This window comes from Pholcus phalangioides, unplaced genomic scaffold, assembly GCF_987345545.1.
Source record: "Pholcus phalangioides strain wild (caught in Gottingen) unplaced genomic scaffold, Ppha-v1.0 ptg000010l_1, whole genome shotgun sequence".
Taxonomy (NCBI): domain Eukaryota; kingdom Metazoa; phylum Arthropoda; class Arachnida; order Araneae; family Pholcidae; genus Pholcus; species Pholcus phalangioides.
Window position 1 is genome coordinate 26,732,460 of NW_028301603.1, and position 26,724 is coordinate 26,759,183.

Genomic DNA, 26,724 nt, shown 5'->3' on the forward strand with positions numbered 1-26,724 from the left:
AATGACGATCCATACCGGCATCCACAACATGTTGCTCGTGAGCAGAACCGGCGCCATACATGGGGTGACGAGGCAGCCGCCTAGGGCGGCATGATTACAGGGGCGGCATTTCTTATGACAGATTTGTTATGACGGTGTTTTCACTCTCACACACTGGTTTTTACACATCAAAATTTTTACACATTTTGCGGGCAAAGCAAAAGTGGGTAAATAAGCGCAAGCAAATACAGTACTTTTGAAATGCTATTCAACTCTTTGCTATTCGATGCCCAATTCATCTCAATACACCTCCTTTCCTGCAATTTCAAAAAAAAGCGCCGTCGGTCTCTCTGGATAGGACGGACATAGAAAGACTTTTCTAGTTGCATCCCTCCAAGGCCGTCGCGAGGAGGTGGTGGGGCTTGGGGTCTGGTTCCCCCCAAAATGTGAGAAAATGGCCCAAAAAAGGGAAAAAGATGGCCATATCTATTGTTCTATCACTTCGGTCCTCCCCCCCCCCCACCCCAAAATGAATGTGGTCCTCTCCGAAAAAGAAATTTCTGGCTATGGACCTACATCCAACCATTCTTCGGGAAGGTTCGGAATCGCATAAGTGATGGGAAGTGGTTTTCAAAGTCCGCATCACGGCTCCTAGGGGCATCGCCAACCTTTGTCAGAGGCGGCGCGGTGAATTTTGCGATATTCATATGCGCCTGTTCGTTGCTTCGAAGTAGTTCTTTGTTAAGGGGCCGTTCAAGTATTACGTCATCATCGATGGGGGGGGGGGGGGGATTTCCGATTTGCTGACTTTTAATGACAAGGGGAGAGGGGGGGTTGGATAATGCTTACGTCATCAACCACCCTTTATGAAAATATGAGTTAGGATTCAGAAGGGCAGAGATTATGACGAAATTTTGCTGACAAGGGGGGGGGGTCAAGAATGGCTAAAAATTTGCTTCTTACGTAATACTTGAACGGCTCCTAAGGCTACTCTGGGAGCCGTGGACGAACGTTAGGGCAAGGAAGCCACGAGCGAGGAAAGTTTCAGAGCTACCTGAATATCTTCTCCTTCAGTCTGTTATCGGAATTGTCTAATGGACTCCTCTTTCTGCAAGATTGTGCCAAGTTTGTCGCCGACAAAGAACACCTTAAACTTTTGGGTTATTGTCTGTGCATTTTCTGTAGAATTAGACCAGTGCTTCTCAGAGTGCACGCCACGGCTCCTAGGGGCGTCGCCTACCTCTGTCAAGGACATCGTTGTGCGAGTTGTTGACATTTAAAATTGCCTAGTCCTTCGACGTGTTTCTTTTAGACTATTCTGAGGAGCCGCGAATAAATATTGTCACGGCAAAGGAACCACTGGAGGCAAAAGTTTAAGAGCCACTGCTCTAAATCCCCAGTGTGATCCGTCCTTCCCCAGGGGTTCACAACCCACACTTCGGGAACCACTGTATTAAGGTAATAGACGTGACGTCAGATAGTTGTATCCAAAGAGCGGCAAAAGATTATTCGCCTCAGGCGGAAAAATTTCTAGGACCGACCGTGCTCGTGAGCACCCCGTGGTTCTCACAGAAGCCTTCAAGAGTGTTCGATGACCCTCATTTCCAGTTCCAGTTGCATTCTAGGAGTGAGCCCTTTTCACAAGGGGATACCGAAATCAATCTCCAGTAGCCTGGAGACTTGAGTTGTCCGTTCTCCCTCACACAGCGTTACTAAAACAAGAGACCTTAAGGAACATGATGCAATTTTTTCCCCTGTAGAGGCACCATCAGCATTCCCGTGTGAGGGGGGGGGGGCACCTTAGAATTTTGCTGATTTTAGTTCCTGCACGCGTGAGAGTTGGCAAATGGACTGCAACCACGCTGGACCTGTTACCGTCCTTGGAAGAGTCAGTGGTTGTAGAACTATTGATACCGAATGTCGAGAGTTTATATAGCAATAGTTCTTAACCAGGTGTTCCCGGACTCCTTGAAGAGGTTTCAGGGGGTACGTGAGCACAGATAAGAAAACGATTAACTTATTATTTTTACATTATTATGTGCTAAATATTTTTCTGTGGAGTGGTCCGTGGTCCTCGTCTTATTTGACCGAAATATCAGTGGAACAAAGAAGATTAAGAACCCCCTGTTATGGAACTCACTTGATCGGTGACGTTTACGGCGAGCTTCGATTTCGTGATCCAACCTCCGGTAGCGGTATCTTTGGTCACAGTGGACGAGGACGTGGTGAAACCGCCGTCGACTGCCCAAGTCACGTCAGAAGCCGGGTTGCTAGCGGCCGTGATACACGTTAACGTCAACGCGTCGCCGGATTTGGCTTTCTCTGGTGCTTCGATCGTCAATTTCGACGGAGCATCTGTAAAAAGAAGTTACATTCAACATAGAATTCGTTTAAATACACACCACGGGTGCATTGCGAAATCATGAGGAGCTAAAGTTTAAAAATTAAAGAAAGGTGTGTGTTTGCCCATACACTGGACGCTGAGCACGAACGACGACTCGTAATGAATATCTTTGTTGGCGTTGCTCGTGATCCTACAGGTGTACCGGGCATCGTTGTCGCTGGGATCAGCCTCGCGGCTCATTTCGTTGACGGCCTCCCAGCTGGTGGTGAGGTACGAATGGTCGACGACGACACCGTTTTTGAGCCAGGTCACTTGCGCCAGCGGATTGCCACCCCTCGAAGTGCAACGCAGTTTCATCATGTCTCCCTTGCGCACCACTCGATCAGCTTGGTATCCGTCAATGATCGGCCGACCCGGGGCGACTACAGACACACACAAACGTCTCAACAAACCAAGAAAAAAAACACGGGTTTATAATTGTAGAAAATAGTAAAATTTTAATTCACGAAATTTCGGGACAGAAAAATCATTTGATAAAAAAACGAAAAGATTCGTCTTACACAAGACGTTCAGACGAACGGAAGTCCTGAGTACCGGGGTGTCGTAGGAGACGCCGTCGACCTCCAGGGCCTGAGATTCGCAGGAGTATAAGATTCCGTTATCATCAGGGTTGGGTTCCAGATGAAGGACGGATGACGACGTCTGCCTCCCTCCAGACGCATCGTCGACACTCGAACGCATCTGAGCGGATCCTGCGAATTATAATGATGATGAAATTAGACGCGTACGACTTGAGAAAGAAAAAGCAGCCAAGCCCCCGGCTAGGGATTCAAAACCCAGAATATTCAAAGCTGTGCAAAGAAAAGCTGGTTACGCCAACCAATCGGTTGCCACGCGCTTCGATTGCAGAAAATAAAAATAGATCCGATATTGAATGAATTCGCGTTAAACGTTTTTCGAAACAAAAAGGGAGGGGTTGGATCTTCATGTTTAAATGATGATTTACCCTGTGGTTAAGTAATCAAGTGATTGACTCAATTTTAAGTGATCTGAACGGCCGTCTTAAGAGCATCATGGGCACCAAGTAAAGTGATTTTTATGAGACCCTCTACATGATTAGAAATGTCGGCCCACATCAATTTACATGCTTATTCCAAAAAATTTAACAAGATCTCATTGCCACGAGCCCCCTGCACCTCGGGCCATGCCTGGGTGGACGTATGCGTCAAGACAGCATTGGCTGTAGTTCGTTAAGTAACAAATCGTAACAAGGAGTTCATGGAGGCACTTTAAGGTCTTTTTCATTTGATTTATGTACAGGATCTCTGAACTTGACTTGTGCGTGACTTTTACCAACAGCCCTCATCCATTTTTTCACAAAGGTGTGTATCTTTGACTGGCGCAGTATTTCAGCTATGAGGATAGTATCTCGGATATATGAAGTAGCTAAATCTTTTGTGGCAACGTTCTAGAGCAATGTTTACCAAAGTGGGAAATATCGCACCCCTGGTGAGCGATGGAATGGTCCAGTAGGGCGATAGAAGCTACGAGGATAACATAAGATCCTATGGGTTCGCAACCCCCCAGCGTCAAAGGTGGAATCAACTGATCTAATGTATATATATATATATGAATTGACATCATCACGTGCCCCCCCCCCCCAGACTTCCAAGTCTATCTCCGCCTATGATCTCATTTCGTATGGCCGCCATTTTATTTAGGGATTTGAAGCATATAACATCAGAATCGAGAGTGGCAAACAAAATATTCGGAATCAATACATCAAATACATTCAGAAAAAGTTGTCTTTTTTGGGTTGCCACTTTTCCTCAAAAATGCTTCCTATGATTTTTACAGCTACATTTCTGAGAATTTGCATCAGGCTAGGATATACAGACCACTCCCGTATCTCTATCAGCGGCTTTACATTTGGTCAGTAGGTATCGTGAAAATGCTTCAGCGCCTCTGTAGGTGACACTCACCCCATGAGACTACAGTAGCGTACCCAATGCAAAGACGGCCGCGTACACCGGACGCGTCGAAGTTCGGCGGTGTACAGGAAAAATACATCCTTTCTCTTCGAAAGCAGACAGACGAATATCGAAGTTTTGCTTAACGCACTGTTACTATTTACTAAATGCACTGTTCACTACAGTGTAACGCATACAGTGCACACAGTGTACACCCGTGCCCCAGTTCAAACCCGAAGGAGGATATAGATATTTTCCCCTTACGAGCTCGACGCGACCACCGATAGACAGCGCTTTCATTTCCAACCCATCTGATTAATGGCAGTAAATTGCAATATAGCGATATGGCCGGACTTGGTGTTTCGTGGAACAGTATGTTTATTTCACTCTCGTCCGTGAAAATGGACGCACACGTGTGTTTAAAAATGCGCTTAGGAAGTGGAAGACTAACCTTCTCGAATTTGGAGACCACTTCTGTACCATCGTATTTGCGGAGCTGGTTTGCCACCTCTCACCTCGCAAGTCAGATCCAAGGAATCGGCGACGCCCGTCGTGATCTCGGAGTAGTTTCCTTGGCCTTTGATCTCGATCTCCGAAGCTGGGACTTCCTCACGAAGCAAAAATTCAATTGAATATTGAGCATCAGAAGTCACAGAAATAGAGTATTAGAAGTCAGCATCGCGACATATAAGGGGTTTAGAGCACAAGAGGTATAAAACACATATACTTAACATTGCACATATACCCCCACCCCCTGTGCTTTGGACCCCCTCCCATATTGGACGTCCAACCCATTTTTCGATGTTGAGAAGTCATTTCATCGCCTTATTTTAAAAAAAAGTCGTTTGAGATTTTATAGTTACAAATGTTCACGCGAATGAAGATATATCGGACAGTTTTGAACGAATTGTGTGGCGCCCGGCGCCTGAACATTGATATGAATACGTCGTACAAGCTTTTGGCGACAAAAAAATTGGATTGTCTCTGATTGACGAATCGACGACGAATCTGTTAGCCTTGTTCTAACCTAACCGCATGTTGTGTGAAGAAGAAAAAGGACGTTAGAAGCGCGTTAAGAAGAAAAAGGAAGGAGGGGAAAGAAAAAAAATATGAAAAAGCATAAAACAGATAAGAGAGTATTTTTTTAGTCTATTTTATCCTGACCCTAGGTGTTTTCTTTCGCTCTTCCATGTGCATAGTACAAAGATACATTATTTGTGAGGGAAAAAAATATCATTAACAGAACTATAGAAAAAAAACTCAGAGAAAGAAAAACAACTTCAGTTAATAGGGTCAATATGAAGCTTCGCGATGGTGAAGAGAGAGGGAAGGAAACACAGAGAACTGGATTAAATTTATTCCACTGGCGTTAGGACGAAATATTTCGTTCTTGTGATCTTAAAGTCTTAATCTCTTCCTTTTCTAGGAAGAGAAATGCTTGTTTTTATAAAACAAATCATTTTGTGTTATTTATACTGAGCGTATATTTCTCGCTCATTCTCTTATGTAACCTTGAGCAAGAGCTGACTCCGCCCACTGACAGTTAATTGATTGGAGGGAAGGAATGTAAAACATGTTCTACAGTGAAAACAACTTCAACGCGTTTTTAGAAGACCAGATATTTCGGGGTGGCAGAAACAAAGCAGATCAAGTTTGACGAGATATATCGGGATTGCCGATGAAATGGTCAAAGTAAATGGTCAGTACCTACCGATTCAAGGTACAAAGAACGTATTCACATCAAATACTGCGGCCGTGACGCAGCCTATCGCAATTTCTTCTTTCTTTTTCAGCCCCTAATTTCATATATTTTGGGAGGGAAAATTGGCATCCAACGAACAGGAATCACGTAATAAAGGCGTTGTCTGTCTGTTGAAAGCGTTATTTGATAGAATTGCGAGAACATTAGTGACACTTACGCAAAACTGTGAGATGAGCTTTGGCCACCAGAGGCGGATGTCCATCCATTGGAGACACCTGGCGATAAGGAATCGAATTTTCATTACAGCAGATAACCGAGGTAGAACACGTTTAAAAAAACAAACCAATAGCGTGTAATGTACCTGGCACTCGTAATCACCTTCGTCCGATTCGGTGACGTTGACGATCATGAGGTCGTGCGTCGAAGAAGATAGACCGCCGTCGGCCATCGAGTGCCGCTCATACCCCGGGATGGTGCGGTTGTATCCTGTGGGACGTGCCGTCAAAAACAACATTTCTCAGTCCTTCATTGAGAATAAATTTAAATACCGTACACACATCGCGCACAAGAAGTAGTGTCTATCTACTTACCGAAGAGGAACTGGTCTTTGCTCCATTGTACTCGGCCTGCCTGGTTGTGGACTTGACAGGGTAACCGCGCCGTTTGTCCCTCGAGTATTTTCGAGTCGGATGGAGCGACGGCGAACGATTGGACGTCCGTGCGAGCTATAAATTAATCAAAAGACATAATTTTTCCAGGTTTTGTCGCCCGCAATATGAGCCAATTAATTTTACCACGTAGTTTAAAAGGCCACAAAAAGCAAAATGTCCAACGAGGCGGCTGAAAAGATATGCCCATAAAAAAAAAAATACGGATGTCAATTAATATAAAATATGGCAACCCGATATAATAGCAATTATCTCACCAATATCAATGGTTATGATAAAACATAATACACTGTTCATGAAAACAAAATTTACGGTTGTCTTATCTGAAGTATAGATTAGCTTCTCGATTTTGATCCCAATATACTTATGCTTTTGAACGTGTCAGTTATCTTGACAACCCCCCCCCTCCCCCCGAGGGTAAGCTATTCCATTCATTCAAAACTCTACGGCAAGTAAAGTAATTATACAACTAGCAATCAATATCGGTGTCCCCCCTCCCCCCCCGTCGAAGCACTTGATTGACTGCGTATTAAAAAAAATCATATTCATTCCGTTAAAAATTTTGAAACACTTTGATTCATATATATATCCCCCTTACCGACACCTGCATTCATCCAATGTAAACATAAAAAAAATCAAGTCTCTCTCTCTTCATAGCTTAAGCCCCGTGTGCCATCAAGAGCACACGTTGCTCTTATCTACACCCCCTTCAACCAAGCGTATGTCCCTCTGTAAGGTATGGTTATTAACGGGATGGAGAAGATGAACCATGAGGTATAAATACACCGTCACTCGACTGCTCCGACAATGGGGACACCGGTATCGATCGGTAAGGGACAATTCTAGGCTGTGGTGTCGAAGGGAGTTTTTCTCTAATAGGGTTGTGAATAAATGGAATAGCTTACATCCGGGGGTCGTGAAATCTGACTCGATTGACGCGTTTATAAAGAAATACGATAGACATATTGGGATAAATCTAAAAGCTATCCATACTTAGAATAAGACAACCATAAATATTCTTTATGGACATTGTATTGTGTATAATATTAATTTAAATAGTTTTTCTTTCGTGGTACATGCTTTTATATTGGGTGGCTGTACTTTGGTTGTACTGTATTTGACATCCATAATGCTTATGAGCGTCTTTTTTTCAGCCACATCGCTGGGCAGTTTGCCTCTTGTGGCGTTTGTGTTTGTATCATATAATTTTATCAAATTCTACGCGTAATCAACATATCAAGTTAGTAAGTACTTGTACAGGGTGACTTAGCAAGAATTATCCAATTTTACGTTATGCGGGGATTTTTTTTTTCAAAATTAAAAACACAGAATGGTGAAGTAAAATGTGCAAGTAAAGGGTGGGGGGGGGGTGTGCGCATGTCTACGTATTATGAACAGCATCATCGATGGTCGATTGCAAGCGAAGAATCATTTTGAAATTAGATGATTCTTTCCGCTGACGTCATACTCTGTCCAGTAACATAAGCTCGATGGACGTCAGCGAAGCAGAGTACTTTTCCTGCCCGCGAATTATTTAATAATTAATAATACTAACAGGCTCGGAAGGACACGTTGAGTAAAATCCTACAGATTCTAATTTTGAAGCGTCTTTAAAATAACCCCGGACTTGACAAAATTCTCCTCTCAGGACCGTATTCACCGACATAGTTTAAACTGTAGTCACAATTTCTTGATAAGAGATCAACATGGATTGGTTAAAAACCTGAATTTAACCAATTCGTGTCGATCTCGTATCAAAAAAATTGCGACTATAGTTTAAACCCTGCCGGTGAATACCGCCCTCAGACTTACAAGCACTTCACACCAACACCTACACATACGACCTCGTCTTTCCCTTCATAAGGGGGGCCCACTTCTGAAACCGGCAGACAGCCCAAATCGGGCTGGGTCGCGGCATAAATTTTTGGGATTTCGGATTCCACAATATCACCAGGCATCGCTATTGTAAGCAACGACGGGGGGGGGGGGGGGGTGAGCCAAGACAGAGAAAAAAAAAGTAGCGGCAATTCAGTTTAAAACTCACAGCGTTTCTAAACCTTTCATTAATGTAAATTCATGGACGGGAAGAAAATGCCTCTGAAATAATTTGACGGACCGCTAATCTACAGCATGAACAATGTGACCCAGGGAGGATCGATCCGGAAATTTCGTCAAGACTTTTTGCCCCTGAAATGTTTTCGCCACTGACACGTCGCCTGCCCTGGCCGAGTGAGTATGAGTGACCAAGTGATTGGGTGAATGACCATCTGAGTGAATGAGTGTGTTTGACTGCATGGCTGATATGACCATATGAATGATCAAGTGACCGTATGAGTGAGTGAGTGAGTGATCGTATGAATGACCGAGTGAATGTGCGAGTGACCGTATGATATCGTTATATCGTGCGTAATCGATTAAATGTCGTTATAACGTGATTTCACTGTGTTAAGGAAATTAAATGTATTATTCAAATTTTTGCAGACTAATCATTATATTTATACAAGGAGTGAAATGTCCCACTCACTCGATCACTCATACGGTGTCACTAACTTGATCACTAATACGGTCACTGTTTTGGTCACTCACATGGTCAGGGCAGGCGAAATGTACCGGGGACGAAACGTGCCAGCGGTGAAATGTCGGATGTGAAATTTCCGTAAACAGATTCAGGGCTGTCTCTTGCATCGTCAAACGGGGCACGTTTCCAGTGCCCACAAATTTTCAGGACACCAAAATTCGCTGCCCTTTTTATTATAGACATGAGCTCATTCTCCCTCCCCCTGCATACGCCTCTGCTTCAAAGAGCAATATACTATATAGCAGCCATTAACTGCATTTCAATTCACCGCGATTTCTAGAAGCCCTACATTTCCCACTCATTGGCAGTTTTTCAGCAGTTTCAGCAACAGTTAACGATTTTGACGACTTATGACAACGTTTTTGACGCGAATCGATGATGTCCCGTAATTTGCCGTTTAATATCCCAGTTTTCAGGTTTCTTTTTCTCAAAGAAATATGGCCACCATTACATGAGGAATGAATTTTTCGTGAAACACATTTTTACAAGGATGACGTCACTCTCCGCTACCATACGAAGGTTTTTAACAACTGGCTGTTGCGAAGATATATTTCGGAAAGAGATAAAACAAATTTTCTCTCTTTCCGAAATATATCTTCGCAACAGCCAGTTGTTAAAAACCTTCGTATGGTAGCGGAGAGTGACGTCATCCTTCTATAAGTCGCCATCTGGTGGCAGCGTCAGCAGTTGTGAGCTTGGCCTGAGTCTGGTCTAGCCGTCCATGTACGGTCCCTTTCAGTGTACACGAGCTCCAAGGAAAGATCGAGAGATTCGGTGCCTCTGTAGTCTAGTGGTCTAGGGCGTTCACCGGGAAAGTGAAAGGACGTGGGTTCGATTCCCCGCAGGGGCAGCTGAATTTTCTCTCTTTCCGAAATATGTCTTCGCAACAGCCTGTTGTTAAAAACCTTTGAAACACATTTTTGTTACTACAATTTGTAGCGGCAATTTTAACAAATTTGTCCAAAACAGCATTTTCGACTACAATTAGCGATATCCCACGTTTTATCTCCAACGAGACATAGTTACCCTTAGGCTAGAACTCCTTAATGCACGTATATGAAGGCGTCTTACCTTAGGCCCCTTTCACACGGAGCGGATGCGGGTCCGGAAGAAGTTTTAACAATTGGTATATACGGAGCCTTTCAGACGAGACGAAATTCGCCCGCAACTTCGGATTGTGTTCATGCGGGTCTACATGTCGTCCGCATATGTGCGGGCTCCGCATCCGCACATACAAGTTTTGTACATTGGGTTATTCGGAGCTATTCACACGACGCGGATGCGGAGCGAATTCGTCCGCATCTTTGGCTACTTTTTAAAGATGATTTTGCACGGAATTTTTTTAATTATTTGCCATAAACACCATGAATAATGCCCTTAAAAACACCATATGAAGGTCCCTGTTCATCAATATATATATAGGATTTACCCACATACGTCTATCCCTCCGTTTCCTTCTGATAAAGGAGATATGCATATAGAAACGTCCTCTCCACTTGTCAATACAAGATTCATCGAAAGACTGGTTATTTGTGGGGATGAAGATTACAAGGAAGAAAATTGATCACTGCCCCCACGGGGACCCGAACTCCGATCTCTCGCTTGCCGGACGAGTGCTCTACCATCTACGCTATGGAAGCAGATAGAATATTTCAACCTTGGAGCGTTTCAACATATATATACGGGGGTTCGAGTCCCCGTGGGGTTAGTGAGGAATTTTCTTCCTTGTAATCTTCATCTCCACAAATAACCAGTCTTTCGATGAATCTTGTAAAGGAGATATAGCAACTTTAACTGGTTTTTGTCCATACTCTGCAACGGCCACTGACGGGACCAAAATTATAAGCCGTTCTGTAATTTATTACAAATATTTAATTGACTAAATACTTTAATAACTGTTAAATTTAATTTAAAAATTTTAATTTTTTTCTTTTAAAAATTATTTAAAAATATAAATATTTAAAATTATTTCTCAAATATTTATTTTTTAAATTTTTAATCTTTCAATTTTTTTAAACTTTAAAAAAATATTGTTCCGGATAATTTTCCACAAGACTTCGATGTTGCAAAACAAGAAGCGGTTCGACGGACAAACACAGATTTATTTACACAACATCAATTTACACGTATTTACAAGCTAACCAGAGAGCTGACAATTTTCTCGCAAGGTTCAACCACAACTGACTTTTCATCCAGTCTCTCTCTATTCGAGCTTGGCATCATTCTTATTCTCATTCTCCCCTATCTTTATAGGTCTGCCGAACATTCTACAAAATTCTACTTTACAGTTTCCAAGTTGGCGGCACCACCGTACGTAACCATTGTCTGGAGGGGCGGGACATTCAAGAATGTTCCCACCAGTTCTCCGCAAATCGCAGCTTTGTCCGATAAACCGAAACCGGTATCAACTCTCGTTGCCAACAGAAGATTGCGATAAAGACTTGCGCCATCTATCGTCTATATAGATCGTAACAATGCTTTTATAAAGCAAAGTTATCCACGTACGGCGTTCACTTACCGCCGAATTAAGACGTTTGAAGGCCCTGAGCACTTGAATAATTTTGGTGCCCCCTCCCCCGAAACCTACAAGTATATTTTACTCTATATTGAGTCTATAAACTAAAAAAAAGTGGAATTTTATATTTAAGAAGTAACTAATCTAAGGATGAGGGATTTCACTCTAAAAGGTTTATGAAAGTTATTTTATCAAACTTGGAAAAAGCAACCAATAAATGTATCGGTTACCTTCGAGCAAATGCAACCGATCTGCTTATTATAGTGTAATCTGGGCTTAACACAGAATTGTGATGCGTATATTTCTAAGCACAGACATTTTGGAAGTCTCCACCCCTCCCCTTTTTTCTACTTCGAAAAGTCTTTGAATATCTCCTGGAATTTTTTTTTTGCCCGCGTCTTTCGTACTCGTGTGAAAGGGCATGGGGAAAGCGATCCCCAGCTACATTGGCAGAGCCGACTGACATAATGTACATTCATATATATAAATCCACGTCATCATCATGCCCCCCCCCCAGCATTTCAAGTCTATCTCCGCCTATGACTACTACTAAACCACACATGCACCTCATTCATATTTTTCCGCGGAACTTCTAACGAACTGGCACATGTTAGAATGTGCGTGTACATGTTGTGAGCCCAATGTTAAGTTTGTTTCTGTGTAATGCTTGCTATATGCAGTGCTGCCATCCGTCATCAATTTTTCTAACTACGAATGAAGTATAATGATTGAATTATCGTTGTAGGCCTGTTGCTCTCTGTGGCGAGACTTTTTACGGAGTGATCGGCTCGCATTTGCGCCTCGAAATTGGGAATCACAGAAAATCAACTTCAGCCGACCACTACTGTGGTTGCGGTGGGGTTCGAACCCGGATCCTCGCGATGCGATTACTATGACTCCTCGACTACCACAGTGGCTCCGCTACGTCACGGCCCTACTACTTTTTGCTCGCAGGCGGCATCAGCTTACTTTGAAGAAGATTATTTAAAATTTTAGTCGCTCATTTTTTACTGTTTTTTAAGTGAGTGATCTCTCGTTCAAGATGTCTTAGTGTCGCTGGTATATGCGCGGGTTCTATAACATATTTTTGGGATGTCTTGTCAGTGACAAACAAATACGAGTTCTTGTGCGATTTGAGAAAGAAACTCCCGGAAGACAAAGAAACTTGGGATTCAAGCCACTTATCATACTTTTCCTGAACACCAGAGACTCGCAAAATATGAGTGTCCAAATATAAGATCGAGTAAACTAACTGTAAGTACACGTTTATGTTTGCAGCAATCATTTTTAACCAAGTGATTATGAAGATGACCTGAAGAATCGTCTTCTAGGTTTACCTCAACAAACTCTTTGGAAAACGTCTGCTTCACCGTCGGTAAATCTTCGCGACCAAGCAAAGTAATAACAACTTCAAACATTTTATACAAGGATTTTTTTATATATTTGCTTCCCCTTCTTTTTATGTTACTGTTATATTAGTAATAAGTCAAAGTCAACGCCTTTAAAAGCTGCGTCTAGTTCAAATGGACACAAAAAAGCAATTAAAAGTTATCGGGAAGTTCATAAGATAATTCAAATTATCGGTCTCGAGTTGGCTTTCAATCAACCCAATAAAAGTTAACTAACGTACGTAATTCTACTGAAATGGATCAGAGAAAATATTCTTAAGGAAAGTCACCTTATATCTTATATGCAAATGCAAAATTTCTTATTCAAAATGTTTAAATGGCTGGACGCGGAGCAATAAATATACGAATACAGTAGACCCTGTCTTTAATGGAACCTGTATTAAGCGGAAACCCCTGTCTTTTACGGAACAAAATCGTGGTCCCGTGATTTCAATGCCAAAATACACATTAAAAAGCCAGCATTAAACGGAACCTGCCTAACGCTGACACGGAAAGAAAAATTTTACCTTTTAACGGAAAAGTTCACACAAACACTTCGACTGTTTCGCGACCCAATTAACAAAAGGTTCATACAAAATATTAGTTCTTTTCTATCGAAATTTTGAATGCAATGACTGCTTACCAGTGCGAGTTCTACTTCACTCAGGGGCGTCGGAAGTGTTTCGAACCTGTGGGTGCCCGTCTTGAGATTCATGTAGTAAATTTCGATTTTTGAATCAATTCTGTGGGTGCTCGGACCGTTTCTACAAACTTCCGTGGATGCTCGAGCACCCACAGCTACCCCGGCTCCGACGCCACTGACTTCACTGACCCTTGGATTTACAAAAACCGTTACCGTACATGATGCTGCGGTTTTTGAAAAGCCACATGTAGTGAAACAGTTGCTTGTTGTGAAATTGTAACAAAATTTTTCGGTAAAGCAGACTTTTCTACGGGAGAAATCAGTGTAATGGTTAAATTTCCAAATGATATACAATGACTTACAAAATTGTATGCAAGCTGCTTTCCGTGATCGCAGGTGACAAATTTTACGTGGGAAAACCAACCCCCCCCCCCCCCGACAAAAGTCCTAGTCACGGCCCTGGTGCTGAGGGTTACATAAATACAGAGGACCATGTACAAACTGAACCTGACACGACAGGTTCACAGGTTATTGACACCCTCGTTGGAAATTTCAGAAAGTCAAAAAAGAACGTAAATGTAGTTATTTCAGATGAAGAACGGTGTGGGGTGAAGTTTCATACAGATGCTGTGGAAACCTAAATATTTAGTAATTGTAGAGTAAATAATGTACATTGTTTTATGAGCAGTTGAATGAATTAGTTTATTTTCAAGTGATTTATTTTTATTATACTGTTCTTCAATTACATACGAGATCGTTACATAATTTTACACGTTATGTCAATTGAACCTCTGTTAAGCGGAAACCTGTGTTCAACGAAAAAAAATCTCGGTCCCTTGCAATTCCGTTGGAGGCAGGTTTTACTGTAGCAATAAAAATAATCGAAAATATAATTTTTCGGAAAGAATTCAGTAAAACAGGTAGTACAGTGATTGTGGAAAGTACCGTAATCAACAAGGTAGCAAAGCGGACGCACTCTGTTCTGCAGGGGAATGACGTAACGCGTGATGTCAGCTGGTATCGACTCCAGCGCCTTATGAGACAGCCCTTGACATATGGGCCTGGCTTGTATCAATTACAATTGAATAGTTTTTTTAGTTTAATTAGAATTGAAATATCAAGTCCGCCTGCGGACCACGTGGGTAATCGTCACGGTCCACAAGTGATCCGCGGACTAGAGATTGAGAAACGCTGAGTTAATAGATACAGTTAAGACAAACATTCTTAACACGATCGTCATTACTAAAATATCGAACAATAATTGGGATTGCTCAGCTCCAGAGAAAACCGTTATTATTGTTTTTCGATGAGAACTTGGGGTTTGCACTACTCTTCTCGTTGTATTAATCACTCAAGAAAAAAGAAAAAGTGCTCCGAAAAATTCGTAAAATGATAACTTATTTTTGGTGGCATAACTTTAACATATAACTTACCGACCATTCCGTAGGATGATAACAGAAACAACCGGATAGCGAAAAGCATAATGATCCCGAATATGTGCGATCACTAACATAGCTGGTACCGTCGAGTTGTGCCGTTTCTCGCTGCTGTTGCAGGTGTTTCAGATCACTTTGTGAGTTAAGCCCACTCTCTCTTCTCTGCCGCCGCTCATTCTCAATGAATACGAGAGACCACTAACACTCTCGTGCAATGGAACCGTCCAACCCTATATTGTGCTAGTGTATTTTTTACGCGCAAGAATTGAATCCGTCATCTTATAAGTGTTCGCGGGAAATGAATCAGCGGAAACTAGTCCGTCTGATGTTTAAAATTTATGCTTTGAATGTGCAACTAGTGATTGAACCAGTGGTTCTCAATGTGTGTGTCGTGTTTCAAACTACAGTCGACGCCGCAAATTAGAAGCAGGGCCTGGAGTTCTTTTCTAATTTTAAAAAAATTTAATTTCACTCACAGGTGGCGCTGTAAAACGAAAATCTGGACGTTACATAAAATGCCACACAAAAAGTGTTAATATAATTAATGTTTATGACAATTCGCATTACATAAAGCAAAACTCATTTCAATACGAGTACCTTTTTTTTCGCTCGGGCTAGATCTAATCGGGTGAAAAGTTCCTAGTGTTGAAATATGGTAGTTTTATGTGACGCAAATTGTCATCAACAAATTATGTATACTGTTTGTGTTGCATTTTATGTGTCACGTCGAGTTTTTGGTTTTACAGCGCCGCCTGTGAGTAAACCTTGAACTTTTTAAAAAATTACCAAAAAAAAGTCTAAGCCAGTGTTTTTCAACCTGTGGTCCACGGACCCCTAGGGAAGGGGGGGGGGGGAGTCCGTGAGTACTTTGTAAGTGATCCGCGGGATCATATTTTCATATTTACCACCATTGCATGATTTTTTTTGTGCTGTGAAATTGTAATTTATTCATTTTTTACGATGCGTAAGCTATAAAAAAAGACAATACATTTTGCATTTAATGGGAGGAGGGTCGTCGAAATTTATCTTCTCACGCATCGAGGGGGGTATCATTGACCGGCACCACAAAGGATCCGCTTTTATCTCAAAATGTTTGGGAAACACTGCTCTACGACATGAAAAGTATTTTAGTATAAAATACTTGGTATATAAATACTTTTTATGCCAATTGGTTAATTTGTTATTAATTTTTTAAATTTGTCCGGGACTTCTCGTCTACCCTGAATATACGTATAAAATGTTGAACGCTGCCGTTAAAGGCTCAACAATAAACAGCAGTTCTCGTGTGCAGAAAATGAGCGTGGTGTGACCAAAATTATAGTGGCGGAGGGGGGGGGGGTTGCTGCGCGAGAATCTCGCGCGATAGAAGTGAAAGTTCTGGGTTGTTAAATGTTAAATTCAACAACTATATCTTTTAAACCAGTTTGTTATTTTGTGCTACATCAAATGAGATACAAAAACTTCTGATTCATAATATCGCATCATTACAGGTTAAACGGGCGTTTGATGCCCTTGAAACTCTTACGAACTTTCGAAAAAGTAGCGAAAATGGTGCAATTCGGAGGATGATTTTGACGTGAATGATCTATACCAAATTATTTGGCATTTAGAATCAAAAGGGCCCTGAATCATTAGTAAGATTTCAGTTATTCTGTAATTATATGCCTTTCATGGAAAATGCAATTATGTCTGAATTTTCATCGATTCTGAAACAATTTCTCTTATTGTTTGTTTTTATTAACCGCTTGTTTTATACATCAATTTCCATTATTTTGTTCCCTAATTTTCCATCAATTTTTAATTTATAACAAATGCCGAATTATCACTTTTCCAATAAGTCAAAATTGTCAGTAGTTCTGGAGTTACTTCCTAAATTTCCATTTTTGTTAATTTTTTATTCAGATATTTCCCACCACTCCTGTAAACGTGAATTCCACGTGGGAACAAAGAGATGCTTATTACTTAATAATCACTACTAATTCGGCAGTTATCCTGTGATAATATTTGAATTTGAAAAAAATGCATTTTTCACAAAAAATCGCGAAACCAAGTTTACGTAACTCTGGGTAGCGTAAGTAGAGTATTTAATAGGGTATGTAAGTAGGGTAATTGTTACTGTAAACGCCCCCTCCACCCAACTTTATTTTCTTCCATGGCCGAATCTCTATTAACGCCCCCCCCCCTTACCACCAAGCCCATCTGATTCTCGGAACTTCATCACACAATCAATTATTCTACGGAACCGGTTCTGAAGAAGAAAAGGAAAGGCCCTCACAAAGGAAAGCCTCTCACTTTCTGTAATATCTTTTCTTTTCCTCACAAATTTCACTACTATTTCCCTAAAGAAGTTTCACTGCAAAAAATGGATCGAATTTCCATTAGTGCGGGGGCGGAGCAAAGCCTCATAAGAGCGACTCTTTTGTACGGAGATAGAAAAAGAAAAGATCAGCTGATCGAAATGAAACGACATCCACCACAAAAACTTTACGATTTTTTATTTCTTCTGCAAACGTCGTCTCGCAATAACAACGATTGATTCGAGCACCGGTTTTTGCTGTTCGTGTAAAATCTTCGGAAGTCGTCATCCGTTGATGAGTAAGTAGATGAAAGACGTAAATCTTCGGTTCTGTTTGTTCCTCTTTCATATAGTACTATAATAAAAAGAATATGCCCCTGGAAAAATGGCATAAATGACGGTTGCGACAGTGGAATATCCGTCCAGACACTCGTACATCGACGACTGGTGATCGACGAAATCTACGAATAGAAAAGGGAAAATCGTCAATCAAAACGTTGAAAAGTAATTTCATTTCTTCAGTAACCACTTGAACAGAATAAAACCGAGTTGTCTGGTCACCCTAAGTATCAGGGTCGGATTGCCACATGCGCATGCGGGGAATTCGCCTAGGATCCCAAAATTTCAATAATATATACTCATTGGCTCATTATTTAGTCACAGGGAGCCTCTGATTATTGCTATGCCCAGGACCCCTCAGTCGGGCCGTGCTAAGTATGCGCAATTAACGAGCCTAACAGTGATGTCAAAGCCGGGGGTGACCAAGCACTCATGGAAATTTGTAGAGCCGTTCCCATCCCCCCCCCCTCTCCCCCAGAATTGATCCAGAAATCAAAATTTCCTACATTAGACTCAAGATGAGCACCCAAACGTGTGAAACACTTCAGACGCCCCTGGAGGCTCGTGCCTAAATGCGTACTGCAACTATTTCACCCTTAAGGCGGGAGCACACTACACTGACGTGACGTGATAATCACATCGCATCAGAGACTTTGTGAATTCTGATTCGTGGAAATTCTGTGACCTTGAAATTATATGACGTGAAATTCAGACGTCACAGAATTTCAACGAACTGGAAGTCACAACATCTTTGGCGTGACGACGTCACGCCAAAGCGTAGGCGTTAATCTAGGCGTTAATCACGTCACGTCAGCGTAGTGTGTTTCAGCTTTCTGCGGAAGAGAACAACGAATTCCAGTTTAAAACTTTCACCGTCAACTTAAGATTGCAATAAATGAGGCTTTTTTTTTCGCATAGACGTCATAATCATCATCAGCATCACTCTGAAGGACAGGCACAGAATGATTCCCATAGAAATCAATGTTAAAATTGCCGATTTTAACTGTAGGAAATGCGGAAATTTAGTGAGATTTTTTCAGAAACATCAATAATTTTGAAAATTGAATTGAATTCTTGATTTTCGAAATATTGAGTTCGCTTAGAGATAAAATAATTAGCCGGACCTACTTTTGAGTTGGGTATCCATGCAATAACATTGATTTCAACTTTTTATTTATAACTTATCAAGGGCGAAAATAGAAATTATAATGTCTCTGTATTGTATTTTTTAATATTCAACTGCATGAATTCATATAGTTCAAGTTGTTTTAAAACGAATTATGGTCCCACAAATTACATTCAAGAAATTCCGAAGCTTTAATTGGATCATTTTTTTAATTGGATAACTAGAAATTTCGAAATATCTATCACCCATCAAAAAGAATGAAAATCGATTCATTTCTACATTTCTTCAATCTAGATTTGTTTCTTTCATGAGCTTCGCAGGAAGTCGCCATATTGGTTGCCTTGGATACGGTTTGTACGTCCCTCAAACTCTTCCCTAAAAGAGGGAAAATATCACGTAATCCAAAAATCTTCATATGGAAAAATATCCTCGGCTTGATTTCCATTTTAATAACCTGTGGGACATTTCAATAACCTGTGATTTGGGGAAGGGTCTTCTAAATTTAACCAACACATGTTGACATTTTTACCCTAGTCGTAAGAGCCCTCCCCCGATGCTTTCTTTGCCGAAGACACAAATCTTTATCGGGACCCTGAAAATATCTATTTGAAATTTTATGGTGTAGTCAGGAGTTTTTATTATTCCACAGATCAATTGTGCCAATAAGGTGAAAGCCACGAATCCCTTTTCAGAAAAATATTCAGTATTTCGCAATGAGTAAATTGTTTTCTTCCCCCAAGCTCACGGAATCTCTTCCCAAAGATCCCTGATTATGAACTTCTACTCTACAAGGGACATTACCCCACATCGTCATCTTTCGACATAATATGTGTAATTAAGAAATTCAGTACGGCTTTCAATGGAAATGTAACGTTCTGTCGCTAACCTACGAAGTTGAGCCGTTTTTCTGGATCCTGTGCATTTTTTTAAATATAAGTATTCATCAAAGTGAATAAAGCGCGAGAGGCAAATAGGTACTTACGTCCAATGCCCATGAAAGCTTGGGCAGACACCGTGGTGAAATTGGGAGCATCTGCTGACGCCTCGCATTGGAAGGTGCCGGACGACGAGTAATCCACGCGCTTCAGAACAACCGACGTGTTCGTCGAGTGCTTCATCTGCAAAGACACAACGCGACACGATTTACTTATGAACAACAACTACAGATGCGGTAAAACTGTCAACTTGGACGCCTTTGAATCGATATTTTCTACTCAAAAACTAACCCGTGTATAAGCCAACCCCCCCCCCCCAAATTAAGGAAAAACATTTTCAACAAAGAAACTCGGCTTATACACGAGTATATACAGTAAGAAAAAATAGAAAATGCATTGAAGTTGGGAAACAACAGAAAACCAACTTCAACCGATTACGGCATCCCCATGCTGGCAATCAGCCCAACTGATGCGAAAAGCATCTCAGAGCAGTTATCGAGAGTGCGCATGCGCAACCTTTTTAGAAAAAAAAATGTAGTGAAAAGAACAGAGCAAAATACCTTATCGACGGCACAGCACTTTCGTAACTAAGCATGTGGGTCCTCTCAATAGCCGATAGATTCGCATCGCGAGGACCCGCGTTCAAACCCCACCGTCGCCACAACGGTGGTCGGCTGAAATTGGTTTTCTGTGTTCCCTACTTCAAGGCACGAATGCGAGCTGATCTCCCCGTTAAAAAGTCCCGCCACAGAGAGCAATAGCCCTACAACGATACAAACGTTGTAACACTTCACTCACAATTTGAAATATAGATGGCAGCACTAGTTCGTGCATAACACCATATACGTACTCAGACTGTTAGGTACACACATACTTCCGGCACAGCTCAATCGGTACTAAATCGCCCATGGCGATAGGCCGGAGTTGTGCTCGGTTTGAAAGAAAGATAGAAAGGATTCTCTCACACAATTATGAGCCGTTCAATTTGGATACCTTTAGTCCGGACAGCCTGCATGCAGCACAGATAAGAAATTGATAAGAAAACCTTCCCTTATTTGACGATAGAGAATAAATCTGAAAAATCCTGGATGATGACTATTGGTGTAGTACATACAGCGCGGCGTCATTCACACAGCGATTGACAACAGGTCATTCATATAGTGATAGAACATCCAGAAAGAAAATGATGAAATACTAACATCGACTCTGATGCCGACGAGCGGGAAATGGAGTCTAGGAGGTCTTTCGGACGGCAGGAACCTGTAGAATTCTTGCTCTTCTCTGAACCATTTGATGCCATAAAGAGATTCTTGTCCTTCGAGTCCGACGTCGCACTTGAGAGTGACGTCTCTGCCGAAAGGTGCGCTGTACGGGATCTCCAGGTCTACCAGTCGCAGCGCTTCTGCTCGTCCTGCCATAAATGAAAACCGAATTTATGCAAAAAAAACAAATCATATGATTGCAGCTGCGCGTCATCGTCAACAGTGGCATCTCAATCTCAGCCGCAGACCTTCAACATGATACTTAAATAACATGAAAATTCAAGCATTTGCCATCTTCACTTCGAAATATTGAAGAAAGATGGCAGCATCAGCAAGAACAATGAAACAAACCCATTTCTGACAACATAAATACGTTAGGATCACACATATAATCGCAACACAGATTCCGGCACGTGTCGATACATTAGAAATTCCGCAGAGGAACGTCCTCAAAGGGGCTACAGTTCTTCTAGCACTAACTCAAACAGGGCCGTCTTAAGATCATCGTGGGGGGGGGGGCAACGGGCAAAATGATTTTTCTGGGGCCCCCTACCTGTCTAGAGAAATTACTACCTACCAATTAACATGCTTATTCTCGAAAATTTGAACTAATTCTTATTTTTATGAAGCCCCCCCCCCCATTACCGTGCCTGGGTTGGCCAATGCGTTAGGACGACACTGACAGGAGGCCCCAAATTATTGAATAATATTTCTTAACCTTTGGTGTTCCACGGACCTCCTGTGCCAATGAGACGAAGGCCATCGACCTTTTCACAGAATAATATCATATTCTTAGTCTTAGGATCAGTACTCACCCGAATTCAAAACGAAACTGACGATAACCATCGTCATCGAAGCTTCAATTATCAAGTCGAAGGCTGTGCGCATTCCCAATGCAGGACACTAATCACAGTTAAGACTTTTCATTTCCTGCCAAAAATAGAAAATTTATGTAAATTTTACGGTAGGCCATATCTTCAAAACATGGAAGTAAGGTTGGCAGCACCAGCAAGAACACGAAACTAGCACATCTCTAACAACATAAATACGTTAAGGTCCTGCATATATATATATATATATATATATACAACTGTGTATATATATACACACACACACACGTTCCTGCAAGTACCAATTCATTAGGAATTTCGCAGGGGAATGTGTATGTGTGCAGAGGTGCGTGTACCTCTGAAGAAGAAGTGGTAGGCCTATAGGCACTTAAAGTTCTAATCATACTCATAAAAGGATTTCGTGAATATGGAAAAGTTTTAAAAATGCGGGTCGCTAATTTCGCAAATGCACCGCTATTCCGCGATTACACGATTTCAGCCAATCACGCCTCTTCTTGGTTTCCCACTATCGTAATACACGTCACAAGTTGGCTTACTTAAGTATAATTACTGGAATGTATTCTAACAGAATATATAACATGCTGTAAGCCAAACAAACATTCTTTATTTCAATTCGCTTAAGGAAAAAATGAAAATTCCGTTGTTAATGGCAGCGAGTGATGAAAGTGATAATACATTTCGAAAAATACGAAATTTTTACGTTTCCTCAAGCCCGTCATTTGGGGTGGGGGGCGGATTTAAAAAATACACTAGGAAATGGTATATATATACACACACAAATATATATATGCATACACACAAACATATATATGCTTACATTGAGTACGTGTTCTGTGTCTCGTCACCCGGAAGAGTTGAAATGATGGCTCTGGCTTCACTAAAAGTATCTGCTTTTGTAGTAAATAGTTTTAGGAGCGTTCTCATCAACTGAATTGGTGTAGGTCGTAGTGCATCAGACTGTGAACGCAACTGGAGGAAGTTATCAATTTTTTTTTTCTACTCCTCACCAGAAAATGATTTAAGATGGGGGGGGGGGGGGGGACGCAAATTTTCCAAAAAACCCTTTTCAATTTTTAATTACTATAAAATTTTTTGTTCTACCTGTATACTAAAAATATTTTTAAAATATTTCAATATAAATTGCTATCAGGCATTAACATATGCTAATGTTTTTCACTTAAATGCTTTTTTCTCAAAACTAAGTTTTTTGTTAGATAAGGAACATTTTTTCAAACATGACTTGTTTTGAAACTCTTTGTGTCTCTCAACGCTATGGTGTAACTCACTTTAACCAACACCACCTATAGCACAAGGCCTTCGCACGAAGCTTATGACGTCAATGAAGAAGGCCATTTCTCCTATTGTCATTGGATATATTGCAGAAAAAGGTACAGATATCGCATGCGTCGACCTGCTATATCCAACGGCAATAGGTTAAATAAATGACCTTCTTCAGTGACGTCACGAGCTTCGTGCGGAGGCCTTGAGGTGGTGTTGCTTTAACACGAGAATTTTTTTTTTTTAATATTTAAAAATTTTTATGGCACAAAATGTGGGTAAATTTTGGTGATTTTTGAAAAATTTGCATGTTGTTAAAGTTAAAATTCAATTAAAAAAATAGCTATCAATTGAAATCCTAAAAGCTCGCGTTAAAGTATGCAACACCATAGTGTTGAGAGAGACACAAAGTTTCAAGACATTTCAACAAGTCATGTTTGAATAAATGTTCCTTACCTAACAAAAAACTTAGTTTTGAGAAAAAAACATTTTAGTGAAATACATTAGCATATTTATATATATTTATAAATACGGGGTGATTATAAAAAAACTATCCCGACATATGGGCCTCTAACTATCATACCATTCACAGAAACTGAATGAAATTTTGGCATAAGGTATTTTGAGGTATGCGCTCAAGAATGATATGGAAAACAACAGTGTCACTCTAACAGTTACGGTTACAGTGAGAAAATTTCGAAAATCTCAAATGGCAACACCAAGTTTTTTGTATTGGAATGCGATCTCCATACTGAAAAACACTAAATAGCGTTGGAATGGCACCTGTAGCACGAAAATCCCAGGAGCTAGGCAAGGAAAAAGTAAAAAGAACTTTGCCGTGCACCAGAGCATTAATGTTCGTTTCATTCGTCACGCCGTTTCTTCGGCTGAGATCCCAGCCTGATTAGTCCTCCACAAGGTCATGTGGAAAACACAATAAAATGCTTTATTTTATGCTGCTTCTCTGTCCTTATTGGTTGTCCTCACTTTTAGCCTATCTACCGCCGGTGATTTTCATGCTACAGTTGCCGTTCGAACGCTATTTAGGGTTTTTCACAATGGAGATCACATTCCAATACAAAAAACTTGGTGTTGCCATTTGATACTTTCGAAATTTTCTCACTGTAACCGTAACTGTTAGAGTGACACTGTTGTTTTCCATATCATTCTTGAGCGCATACATCAAAATACCTTATGCCAAAATTTCATTCAGTTTCTGTGAATGGTAGGATAGTTAGGGGCCCATATGTCGGGATAGTTTTTTTATAATCACCCTGTATATATATTTATACATACAGTATATGCCTGTGTGCCAGCAATTTATATTAATATATTTTTATTATACAGGTAGAACAAAAACTTCAACACAGTTAGACGAAGAAAATTTTATAGTGTCCAAAAATTGAAAAATTGAAAATGCGTTTTTTGGAAAATTTGCGAAGATTTTCGTGAGCTGTTTGAATATTTCAGTTTGTGCTCTTATAGTGCATAAATTTGTTGATTTAAAAAATAAAATCGTTTATATATTGCATTGAAAATAGCCCGATTGCACTTGTTTTGAATTTCTCGCGAATCAGCGGTGGAAATATTACCTACCTTATTTGCACCGCTGTTCAACGACGATCCGATACGAAAAGAAGAGATTGTAGAGTTAGGCAAATGATCGTAGAGGCTGAAGAAACGTGATTGGCTGTGTGGAAAAAATTACGAAAAAAATCGTGTAATCGCGGAATAGCGGTGCATTTGCGAAATATGCTTCCGAGTCATAAACAAACTCTGTTGCGTGACCTACAAAAATGGCCGGAGAATCAATAGTTTTGGAGAATCTGCATATCAACTACGGTAGGAGTCTTAAGCACTCTTGGGTGTTTCAATGAGCACCGTGGTACTCAAAAGTAGCAGTTTGCCTGATCTAGGGATCCACGTGTGTGTGTGTGCCTCTTCTCTTTATATATCTCTGTAGGATACGTTTTCTACACGTATATCGCTTTACACGCATTTGCTTCAAACCATTATAACATCCTAAAAATCTTCGGAAGCAGTTTCTAAAATGGCAAATATCAATTATAATCTTAACTATATCGTCTTAAATATTGAAATAACAGTTCAAACAGCAAATCAGAGAATAGTCACTGAAGATAGTGGTAGCAAATTATTGTCTTACCTTGTTCATCGCGACCAATAACCTACTGGCCTGACGAGCGTATCCCCAACTGAATACTGGGAATACAGAAACAACTGCTTGCAGGTTTTTTCGGGCAGATAATGTGTATTGGGGGAAATGAGAGAGAGAACACGCACCACCACCACCATCATCATTAGACTGCGGAGGATAACGAAACGTGATGATGATGATGATGATGATCGGAATATATTTCGTGGGTGTGGCATCAACATCACTCCACGTGTTCTTTTCCACCCACTCCGCAATATCAGATGAGATCTAAACCCTCGAAATCGGTTGACATCATGACATCATCATAGTCACTTATTTTTCCCAACCCATAACATCGAATTCGGTGTCCATCACGCAAACGTTGTGTGTGTAGAGTGGTTTCCAATCTCTTCTTTTTTTTCCGCAATAAAATGACCAACTGTAATAACTCTAACGCCAGAAAAATTGTTTCCCTTCGGCAGGTGCAAAGGCAGATGACAAGAGTCATCATCATCATTTTTTCAACTCCAAAAGCTTCGGAAAATCTTTTTACGAAATCATTGGTATTGGTCTGCGCCGATGAAATGTTGATGAGAGGAAAAATGTGATCGAATCAGCGTTTCTCAACCTTCTTTCCCTTGAGGAAACCCCTGAAATATTATCCAAGCCCTTGTCAAAAACTAATATAGAAAAGTATTTTAAGTTTTTTTCTTTTTTTTTGATTTGACCAAATAATTAAAAAGTTATAACGCTTCAACCCCCTTTACGATCACGGACGAAATACAGTGAAACCTGTGTATAACGATACTGCCTATAACGATAAACATGCCTATAACGCTATTTCCATTGGTCCCGGTGGAATTCCGGTTTTATAGAAAATAGCGCAAATGCTAAAACTATTGTTTGAGCGAAAAAATCAATCACTGGCACGCCAGTGGAATAAATTCAATCCAGTTCTCTGTGTTTCCTTTCTTCTCTCCTCATCATCTCGAAGCTTTATTGGAACCCTTTGAACCAAAGTTGTTGTTTTTTTCATCTCGTTTTTTCTATACTCATATTAGTGATTGTTTTCCCTCACATGTAATGTATCTTTCGACTATGTACATGTAAAAGCAAAAGAAAACACATTGGGTGGGGATGAAAAAAGACTCTAAAACCTCTAACTCTCTTATCTACTTATCTATTATAGTTATATTTTTTTGCTTCCTTTTTTCCTCTATTTTTTCCCCTTCTTCCTTTTTCTAACGTGCGGTTAGGTT

The 26,724-nt window shown here is 40.8% G+C and overlaps 2 protein-coding genes across 2 annotated transcripts in view; both read right to left on the bottom strand.

Annotated features, from left to right (window-relative positions):
• LOC149081169 (adhesion molecule nephrin-like) overlaps positions 1–15,320 on the bottom strand; it is a 50,095-nt gene extending 34,775 nt beyond the window's left edge. The window contains exons 1-8 of the mRNA XM_089237952.1: positions 15,221–15,320; positions 6,586–6,720; positions 6,357–6,481; positions 6,213–6,270; positions 4,745–4,897; positions 2,884–3,075; positions 2,452–2,745; positions 2,120–2,334 (exon numbers count right to left, since the gene is read on the bottom strand). Coding sequence (XP_089094078.1) covers positions 2,120–2,334; positions 2,452–2,745; positions 2,884–3,075; positions 4,745–4,897; positions 6,213–6,270; positions 6,357–6,481; positions 6,586–6,720; positions 15,221–15,269 — 1,221 coding nt within the window. The 5' untranslated portion in view covers positions 15,270–15,320. The remainder of the gene's footprint in view (positions 1–2,119; positions 2,335–2,451; positions 2,746–2,883; positions 3,076–4,744; positions 4,898–6,212; positions 6,271–6,356; positions 6,482–6,585; positions 6,721–15,220) is intronic.
• Positions 15,321–17,767: 2,447 nt separating this feature from the next.
• On the bottom strand, positions 17,768–25,574 carry LOC149081170 (uncharacterized). Its single transcript, XM_089237315.1, has 5 exons — positions 25,475–25,574; positions 21,997–22,111; positions 21,119–21,330; positions 19,967–20,102; positions 17,768–17,980 (listed from the first exon to the last, which is right to left on the bottom strand). Exons 2-5 carry the CDS (start codon positions 22,067–22,069, stop codon positions 17,865–17,867), a joined length of 537 nt encoding a protein of 178 aa, XP_089093441.1. The 5' UTR covers positions 22,070–22,111; positions 25,475–25,574; the 3' UTR covers positions 17,768–17,864.
• Positions 25,575–26,724: the final 1,150 nt, after the last annotated feature.